This window comes from Trypanosoma rangeli, assembly GCF_003719475.1.
Source record: "Trypanosoma rangeli strain AM80 chromosome Unknown Tra_15.4_contig_00457, whole genome shotgun sequence".
Classification (NCBI taxonomy): Eukaryota; Euglenozoa; class Kinetoplastea; order Trypanosomatida; family Trypanosomatidae; genus Trypanosoma; species Trypanosoma rangeli.
Genome location: NW_021706204.1, coordinates 3,444 through 12,783, shown reverse-complemented (window position 1 = coordinate 12,783; position 9,340 = coordinate 3,444). Strand labels below are relative to the sequence as shown.

Here is a 9,340-nt window from a genome sequence, read left to right as displayed (position 1 = left end):
ATAAAAATTAAAAACATGGGTCCGTGGGGTGACACTCCTGACACAAGAAGTGGAGTGTCTTTCACGGGCTTTTAGAGACGCCGTCCATCCAAAAACGGCACACAATACAAAACATTTCAACTACTCGGTGGTGACCATAAAGGGAGTTTGATGAGGGGAGAAGTCGTAACAGGTCCACTTCCTTCGTAATGTTTGGTGGATATTGGCATTGTCACCTGCATGTTTTTGCTTGAGTTTCTTGTTGGGGTGCCGCTTCCTCGCCGGCACGAGGCAGCAAAGCTGTTCATCCTTTTTTTTTCTTTTGTAGTTTTAGTTTCGTTAGCAATGCGGTGCATACCACTCGCAGCCTGTCGGGCACCTCCTACAAAGACTGCACTAAAATATGTTTCTTCATTTCCACAACATCCACGTAGGGAGATATTCCTTCATGGTACAGCTGCAGCACGCGCCCCCAGTACGCCTCCCCACCGATAATGGTAGAGAGGGTAGAAACATTGCTTTCCGAAGCCCAAATCCGGCTCAATTTACCCACAAGTGCACAGCACGTTAAGGAGGCCTAAGGTTAATGAGCCCAAGCCATGTTTTGCGGAATGTCACTCACGCAGAGGGCAATGGGGCGGCAAAAGTCGATGGAGCGGCAATGACATTATGTCGTTGCAATGACCTTCCACGACGAAAAGAAGCGCATCTCGTCTTTTCTTCGTGAAACTTGAAAAAAGCAAGAAAAAATATATGCGTGAGTGAAAAAGAGAGTTAGAGAAAGTGTGTGTGAGAGAAAGAGAGGGTGAAGTGACAGGGGTTAGGCCATTGCGTGCGAGGAGTCACAAAGAAGCAGACCAAGGCATCTCGCAGAAATATACAAGCAGAAAGGTATACCTAACCAAATGTGTCGTCAGGGGGAAAAGAGCGATGGAGCAGGTAAAGACCAAGTAAAAAAAGCCCACCGCATCTGTTCGGTGTTTCTACTAGGAGCCCCATACAACAGGGATATACGGATCTATGGGTTCATGCAGATGCGCAAGTCATGGAGGGTGGCGTTGTCTCTAAGCCACACACAAACACATGAAAGTAACACAACAAGAAGTAATAATAATAAAAAACACACATAAACAAAAACGAAAAAAAAACAAACAAACACGTCTAACAAATGGCTGGAGGATGACCCGCCGTGACAAATCACAGCGACAGCATCACCACATGAGATGTTGCACTTTCTGACGACGTCAGTGCTCCCCACAAAGAGTCTTTACGAAGCAACACGGAGGAGGCAGACCATGACGAGACCATTGCAGGAGAGGCAGCCGCAAGATGTGGTAGCAGGGACTGTGGTGTCCAGTATGTTGTTGCTGCCGGGCAGTCCCCAGAATCAAGGAGTGTAATTTTAGCGGAATTATCACCAGCAGCTATGCAACCATGATGCATTGCAACACAGCGGATGGGAGAGCGTGTCTTGCCTGTGCCAAACGCCTCCTCCCGTACTTTGCTCACTAGACAACGCATGACAAACACACGACCTCCTACTGTCCCCGCAACTAAGGCAGAGGAATCTGGTGATACTGTAATGCTAGTAATTTGGTCCGGTACGGCAAGTACTGTCACTGGGTCACACCCACAGCGCACGTCATATAACATTACTTTGCCATCATAATTCGCCACAGCAAAATTGTTTCTACTGGTCGCCACAGCTCCAATTACGCGCGGTTTTAAAATGGCGAGGCTCAGCCGCACTGCGGCCCGTTCCACGTCTATTACCTGTACTCCCACGGGTGATGCACTTAACAACAGGGAGGGCTCCTGCGGCACCTCCTTTAATGATAACACAGGTGCTTCGTCCTGAAAGGTGTAGCACTTGACCACCGATCTAGATTGACGTGAGACGACTGCAATCCCCCCCACTGATGACCCAACGGCCAGGCACGAGTCGGAAGATAAAAAACAGGAAGAAATAATGGGATCACCGCCAACGATGTTGTGTGGAAAACTCTCTAGTCGAGCTGCAAACTGTGGGGACACACCAGATGAATCGCCCATATTAAAAATATGAGTTCCGTTCATGATGGTGCTTACAAGACACGCATTGCTGGCATCGCTGTACGTCATGGAGGAGATACGGCCCTGAACCTCAAACCGGCAGCTGACGCCATCATTCTCCACCATGGCCGCCACACCACACACTGCACCTCAAATATTATCGCTTTTTCTCGCCTTCTTCTCCACACCCTCAATAAATAAAAATTAATAAAATAGAACAAAAAACAACAACAAAAAAACATAAACGATAAAAATTGGGGGCAGGGCAGAAAACAACAACAGCAATAGCACCAGCACGACATCCACACGAATAACAGAAAAAAAAAAGACTAAATGCACACGGCAATCGGAATGATAAGCCGTTTCAGACCCGTAATACTTTCCAAACATACTTCTTTTTTTTTTTCCATCGGCGACTTGTTTCAGTTTCTGGGCTTAAAATTTCATGTTTGCAGCCCTTTTCCACTTTTTTTTTGTGTTTTGTGATGGTGGTAATGAGTAAAGAGGGCCGTTCGAAAACAAAAGGACTGGCGCGGTTGCGTACGTGCGTCGACTTTCCGTCATCACCCGGTCATTTCACTGAGGCGACTGGAGACATCAAGCGCATCCGGCAACTACTTTTTTAAAGAAAATTAAACGGGTAAAGTACAACGCCCACGCCGGCGCCAACAGCAACCGCAGCGGGTATATGAATAGGCGCGTCTGCGAGAAAGCATTTTGTGTTAAGACGAACAAACTCCCTCCGGCGCTCGCGCCGTGTTCCCTCGTTAAACACTGCCCACATTCCCGGATAAAAGAGATGAGAAAAAAAACAGACACGACAACGCTGGCACCTGTGCTGTGAGAGGACCGAGGAGGTACGGCATAAACCCCTTCTTCGCCCTCTCGCTCGTGATACATGGTTCCATAATAAAATAGTAGGCACACCAACTAGCAATAAAGTTCACATAGAAGAAGTCGTTCATCCCCCGCATGATGAGCGACTTCTTCGTGTCCTGCGCCTGCGAGAGTTTCAAGAGCGGGGAGGAAGGAATCGAGACGCAGAAGGAGAAGGGAATAGCAAAAAGGACGGCACAAATCGTTGTGTGCACGATAAGTTTAAACCTAGAGTGGCCTCCCACATTCTGTTGGGGCTAATTCCACCGCAACAACCCCTCTGGTGGCAGTTCAACACACGACATGTTGCCCCTCCTCCCAAACACATGAAATGAACGAGCACCGCCTCAGCTTAGCACTGAGCTCCCTCTTCGTAGTGGCCTCTCCGATTCCGCTTGGCTGCGACACCTACACCACGTGATAGAAAAACAAAAACAAAAAGAGATATGAGACAGAAGCAATCACAGTCATAGTAGTAACGAGAACAAACAACCAAGCCAACACGCTGTCAATTAATTTTTACACCAGTTCTTCAATGCAACAACGTGCAACTCCCCCTTAATTGCGGCAGGTGTATCAGACAACACACTCCACCACGAGAAAGCCGCACAATAAAAAGGAAGCAACGCATGAACATTCACACACAACGAGAAAACCAAACAAAGAAAAAAAAAAGGAAAAACAAAACAAAAAAATGATAAGAGCAACTGCAACAAGAAAAATCAATCAGATCCCTCTTTCCGCAAAACGTTGCACCAATGAATTGCTTGATGACTACGAGACTCAATTTCATCGACATCAAGATTCTCTGGTGGGGCATCGATAAGTCTGCTAGTCTCTTCTATCCGCAACTCCAGCTGCTGGATACGATACTGCAGAGATGAGCCCGCCATCCCACCAAAGAAGAGTGCAATATATGCATTCATGAGTACAACACGACAATCATGTAATACACGCTGTGTGTGGTATAAAAGCGACAACGTCTTGTCCAATGTTGAGGTCTCTTTGTTGTTTTGCGTAAGTTTTCGTATCTTCTCAAATATCTCCTGTAGCGACTTTGTCTCCAGCGCAATACTGCGCTTGTGATTGTCCCACCGTTCAAAGCACTCGAGAAGCATGTTTTTTTCGTTCTTAGTTTCACCCATCCTTACTTTGTTGCACTCGTAGAAGCTGGCGTTGTGGTTGAGCCATGGGCCTAAGCAGACCCAACAGTACTCATACTGGCAGCATATACATTTCATGTGATTGCAACCCATATTTTTTTCCACACGCACCGAACATTTTGGACACCCTTTCGTCGTTTCTTGAATAAGTGCTAGCGAGGGTTCGTTCTCTTGCAACAGCTTCGCCCAGCTTCGCATCATTTCACATGTTGCCGGAGGGTGAGGGGGCTGAAGACATGTAAAACAAAACTCTAGGGAACACACATCACAGCGGACCTCTGGACCAGACTCTTGTCGGACGGCAACGCGTATCACCCCCTCACAAGGTGTCTCGTTTGGGCAGCAGCGCATATGAGTATTGCCACCAAGATAATCATTAAGAAAACGCCGCTGAACCCGTCTATACTCTTTCGTTGGTAAAAGCTCCTTAAAGACCTTCAACCCCACAAGACTACAGCATCCTCGCATTGGGCACCGTCTATCAAGCAGGTCATGACCATGCTTGACAGCGCAAAGAAGATTTGTGGTCAGGCAATCAACACACACAAAATGACGGCAATTTGCCAAAGCCACTGTCTTCTCTGCGGAAACATCATCACCGCATATGGGGCACTCCATCGACCGGTCATTCCGCACCAACTCAGAGCCAGTGCCATCACCACTAAAAGCTGCCTCTGTAATCCTAAGCTTTTCATTGACGTCATCCATTTCAGCAAAATATCTCTCAAGCGTAGCGTCATCCATCTTCCAGCCGTAATGGCGCAAAACGAGAAGTGCAGCCTCTGGCGTAAGACCAAGAATCTCATTTGCCTTCCCAACATCTCTTTGTAGACCCTCTAAAACTTCACTTGTGGACAAGGTAGTAAAAAGCCTCGTATTTGCGCGGATATCCGCTAATGGACACTCGGCCTCTGAAGATGACACCAAAGCCCATTGATCGTTGTAGTTGTGGTCGTATTCCACCGTGTACTCCGCGTCGTCGTAATAATCCTCTTCCGTGTAGGACATTCAAGCAAGCAACCAAATAAAAACGTTCCTGCAGAGCCTTTGATCTCACACTCACACCGCCTTAAGTCCCCTCTCGCTTAGTTCTTTTTCTCCCCTTAAACCTTTCGATCCTCGCTTAGAGTCAGCTGTGGATAGCTGCAAATTTGTGTGTGGGGAGACCCGGCGGTGACACCCATATACACGCATACGCAAAGCAAAGCGAAGGCGGAAGGGACTCCTCGATTACTCCACACAGGCACATAAACAACACCAACGAGAATGCAGAAATGGCAAAGACAGTTTCATGTAAAAAAACAAAAACAATGCTATATCGAGAAAAAAATACAGTGCCGATGGTACCACAACTCCTCTCACAGAGAGAACAAGAACAACAAACACAAAATGCACTTCTCCTCCCAGCAGGAATAACTTCAGCAACCCACTGCTCCTCTCAAGGACCATTCGCCTCAATTTCATTTTACTTCTTATTATTTTTTGGCTGAAAACCAAAAGAAAAAAGGGACACATTAGACTCATCTCCAGCAGCAAAAAATAAAAAAAATATTTTGCATGCTTGTGTGCTACCCCCTTCATTCTCATATTTAAACGTAACTAATTCCACGCGCACCTCGCAACACTATCGAGCATTCATCAGCCCACCCAACGACCATTGCCTATACCACGCCACATCGCTTGGACTAATACGTGGCCTCACTTTCTGCAGGGCGGCATCAACATCATCACGGGTGACGTGTGCAGCTTTCACATCCAGCGTCACTCGAAGAAAGGCGGCCTCCTTCACCACCGCAACAACCTCAGCGCCACTATACCCCTCCGTTCTCTTGGCCACATAGTCTGCATCAAGATCCGGTGCAACAGGAATGCGGGAGAAATGGATACCAACAATTGCCCGACGTTCAGAGACATCCGGCAACCCCACGTAGACCTTGCGATCAATACGTCCAGGCCGTAGCACAGCCGTGTCGATATTGTCAGGACGATTCGTTGCCGCCACGAAAACAAGCGCGTCCGAATTGTCGTCCAGTGCGGCAGGGAGTCCGTCCAATTCGGTCAAAAATTGTGAAATGACGCGATCTGAGACTCCACCACGTCCTCGGTGCCCACACATGCCGTCAAGTTCATCAATAAAAACCACACATGGAGCCACCACACGTGCACGTGTAAAAATATCTCGTACCGCCTTTTCACTATCTCCAACCCACTTTGAAAACACCTCAGGTCCCTTGACGGAGATAAAATTCATTTTGGATTCATTGGCAAGGGCCTTGGCCAGCATCGTCTTGCTACACCCCGGGGGACCGTAAAGAAGGACACCTCTTGGCGGTGTCAGTTTGAACTTTCGAAATATCCACTGCCGCTTTCCAAGACACCATGCAACACAATCCTGCAAAATCTTTTTCGCCTCCTCACTCCCACCAATGTCATTCCAGGTAACATTCGGCACCGACACCTCAAACTGCTTTAGAGCGGAGGGTCGTACCAACTTTGCCGCCGCCAAGAGAGCGTCATCAGAGGGAATTACGTTCCCTGTCATTTTGAAACTCTCCACCATCGCCACCTCCGCCAGACGGGCGAGGTCACACTGCGTGAAACCATGCGCTTCCTGTGCGACCGTTACCAAGGCCTCCTCTGAGATATTATGCAGTCCGTCACGCTCCTCTAAGCATGTTCTTAGGCACGCACAACGCTCCTCAGATGACCCAGGCGTAAGCAGCGTCACACGTTTACCAAACCGCTCAGTTGTCAGTAAAGAGCGATCCACAGACTCCGCTGATGCGGCGGAGGCAATGACACGAACGTCAAGCTGACGCGCCCAAATGTCATCAAGCTCCTCCTTCAAGGCCCCCGCTACAAGCGTTGCCGCCCACAAAGACCCGGCTGTTGAGCTGCTGCTGGTCCCACATATAAGGTGAAGATCATCAATTAATACTGTTGAGGGTGCAGCGACCTTAGCACGCGCAAAAGCCTCACGCAAGACCGTAGATGTGGACAAATCACTCATCTCTCCTTGCGGGAGCTCCTGAACCAAAATCGTCTCGACATGGCGCCAATGCACCGTGGTGGCCTCCCTACCCTCTTGATGAAGAAAACGACTCTTACCAGTGCCTGATTCACCTACCACAAGCACATGTTGCAACGCCTCTTTATCTTTTAAAGAACCCTGAGAGTTTTCAGAGTACTCATTCTCAATGGGAATTTCACGACCACCGTCGCGTATTATCGTGCAATCGCCCAAGAGACCTAGCCTAACCTGAACCTCGTTTAATTTTTCTTTATCCATCACAGCTGCATCACGCTGTACACATTTAACCACCTCAACGTAAAAAGGCTGCGTCGCAACACGCACAACAACTCGCATCCCTCTGTACACCAGTCGGCACCTGTACTGGCGCCTAAAAGCAGCACGTACCTGCAAAAATGGAATTTTCACTGTCTCCCCCGCCTGCACTCCATCACGTGAATCACAGTTTATCTCCAAAACTACAATAGCAAGCGGTACCGAGGGAAAAGGGTTTGTCACCACAGACACATTCACCTGCTTATCAATAAAAGCTGCAGCGACCTCATCGGCGAGTTCAACGGTTTGTGAGTGACACACAGATGAAAGAAACGCCTCGGCGTAGGCCTCAAAATGACCCTCAACAATACGCAGCACGGCTCCACTTACAATTCCTAAAGCCCGAAAAGATGATGGGGAGAGTCGCGCCTCGTTGGAGGGCAAAGAACTATTAGAGCGTATCTGCAAGGATAGTTCGACAGCTGACGTGTCACTCTGCCCCATACGCGGTGAAGCGTAGAAATCCAACGATGAATGAAGCAGATTCGAATCCGGATGTCTCTGGCCTCCTAGCTCCTTCGGCGACTTTTTTCCCGTGTCACCTGCCGACACCCGTACAAAGCCCGTTCCATCCGCATTCGGCCGAATGGGTGGCTTAAACCGTGCCTTCTTCGGTGCCATCCTATAAATGCAGTTATAAGCTACGCAAGAAAAAAAAAGAGAGAAGGCAGATAAGCATCGCAGGTGCAAAGAAGGCAACACGCAAACACACACACACACAAAACGCACTAACATGCGTTCGTGCAGCTGACAAAAACAAGGATGCCACCTGCCCTCACAAAAAACAAAAACAAAAAAAAGTAAGAGACATTTGATTATGCTCACGTCTTAGACAAATAGTAAAACAAATTTTATTTCTTAATAAACAACTAAAAGATATATGACAGTGCTTCTTTTGCGTCCTAATATATCACTTATCTTTTTGGGGATCATTACGCATTAGAGACAACAGAAAGCGCATGCGTCAGCCATCGCGCCCCGCTCTTGACTACTCCCTTTCTCGCTAATTTCCTCCACCATTCCTCCGCAACAAAAATAATAATAAAAAAGCAGGGATAACCACGCACACACAACAAAGTGGAGTGGAAAGATACACGTAACAAAAACATGCTAATACCTTCAGCAACACCAACTTTTCTTTTTGCGCTACTTCATTCTTTTTTTTTTTGAATTTTTCACTTACTTTGTTTCTTCTTTTTTTATTATTGTCGCTGTCGTTTTTTTTATTGTTTTTGTTTGTATTTTGTCTCGGAATCACCGCACATCTCTCCTTCAGTTACGTCTCTTCCTCCTCATGTTTACGTCAAGTACGGGGAACCACCATCAACTACAACAACAGAAGAAAAAAAAACAAACACGCACCGGAAGAGAGAGAAAATGACCATCTCCTCCCCTTAAAAACAAGTGCAGAAATGAAATGTGATAATAACAAGCAACCAAAATGAAGCAGGCATAAAAGCTAACTATTGACCAAACAAACTACGACACACACAACAATATGGTAATCATTGCACAAAGTTACAGCAAAAGATAATCCTTACTTCTTCTGCTGATCGCCCTGTTGTTGCTGTTGCTGCTGGTCGCCCTGATTGCTGTCTGTGTTGCTGCTGGAGCCGCTGCTGGAGCTGCTGCTGTTGGCCGCCGCAGCCTGCTGATATTCAGTGCGGCCGCACTCCATAACCGCCTTCTGCAGCTTGTCGGTTTCCGCCGAGAGCTCGTCCTTCGTCACGTTGGGATTCTCCATGGCCTTGCGGAGCTCCGCAAGCAGCGTGCGCACGTTCTCCTTCTCCGCATCGCTCACGTACTTCCACTCTGTCAGCTGGCGCTCTGCCGTGTTTGCCTGCGTCTCGGCGTTGTTGCGCACCTCCACCAACTCGCGCTTCAGGCGGTCTGACTCCGCGTGCGCCTCAGAGTCGCGAATCAT

At 47.9% G+C, this 9,340-nt stretch overlaps 4 protein-coding genes and 1 pseudogene across 4 annotated transcripts, besides 4 other annotated features; all 5 read right to left on the bottom strand.

Annotated features, from left to right (window-relative positions):
• Nucleotides 1–738: 738 nt before the first annotated feature.
• Nucleotides 739–796: a microsatellite.
• Nucleotides 797–1,050: 254 nt separating this feature from the next.
• Nucleotides 1,051–1,137: a microsatellite.
• A 39-nt stretch (nt 1,138–1,176) lies between these two features.
• On the bottom strand, nt 1,177–2,157 carry TraAM80_08745 (uncharacterized protein; the record flags this gene model as incomplete). The annotated part of the gene is made up of 1 exon (XM_029385478.1): nt 1,177–2,157. The coding sequence occupies one exon, from the start codon at nt 2,155–2,157 to the stop codon at nt 1,177–1,179; it is 981 nt and encodes a 326-aa protein (XP_029234657.1).
• Nucleotides 2,158–2,649: 492 nt separating this feature from the next.
• Nucleotides 2,650–3,213, bottom strand: TraAM80_08744 (hypothetical protein; annotated as a pseudogene).
• Nucleotides 3,214–3,629: 416 nt separating this feature from the next.
• TraAM80_08743 (RING finger protein) lies at nt 3,630–5,078 on the bottom strand (the record flags this gene model as incomplete). The annotated part of the gene is made up of 1 exon (XM_029385477.1): nt 3,630–5,078. The coding sequence occupies one exon, from the start codon at nt 5,076–5,078 to the stop codon at nt 3,630–3,632; it is 1,449 nt and encodes a 482-aa protein (XP_029234656.1).
• A 616-nt stretch (nt 5,079–5,694) lies between these two features.
• TraAM80_08742 (AAA family ATPase-like protein) lies at nt 5,695–8,037 on the bottom strand (the record flags this gene model as incomplete). The annotated part of the gene is made up of 1 exon (XM_029385476.1): nt 5,695–8,037. The coding sequence occupies one exon, from the start codon at nt 8,035–8,037 to the stop codon at nt 5,695–5,697; it is 2,343 nt and encodes a 780-aa protein (XP_029234655.1).
• Nucleotides 8,038–8,114: 77 nt separating this feature from the next.
• Nucleotides 8,115–8,145: a microsatellite.
• Nucleotides 8,146–8,550: 405 nt separating this feature from the next.
• Nucleotides 8,551–8,661: a sequence feature (A-rich).
• A 292-nt stretch (nt 8,662–8,953) lies between these two features.
• TraAM80_08741 (putative heat shock 70 kDa protein, mitochondrial precursor) lies at nt 8,954–9,340 on the bottom strand (the record flags this gene model as incomplete). The annotated part of the gene is made up of 1 exon (XM_029385475.1): nt 8,954–9,340. The coding sequence occupies one exon, from the start codon at nt 9,338–9,340 to the stop codon at nt 8,954–8,956; it is 387 nt and encodes a 128-aa protein (XP_029234654.1).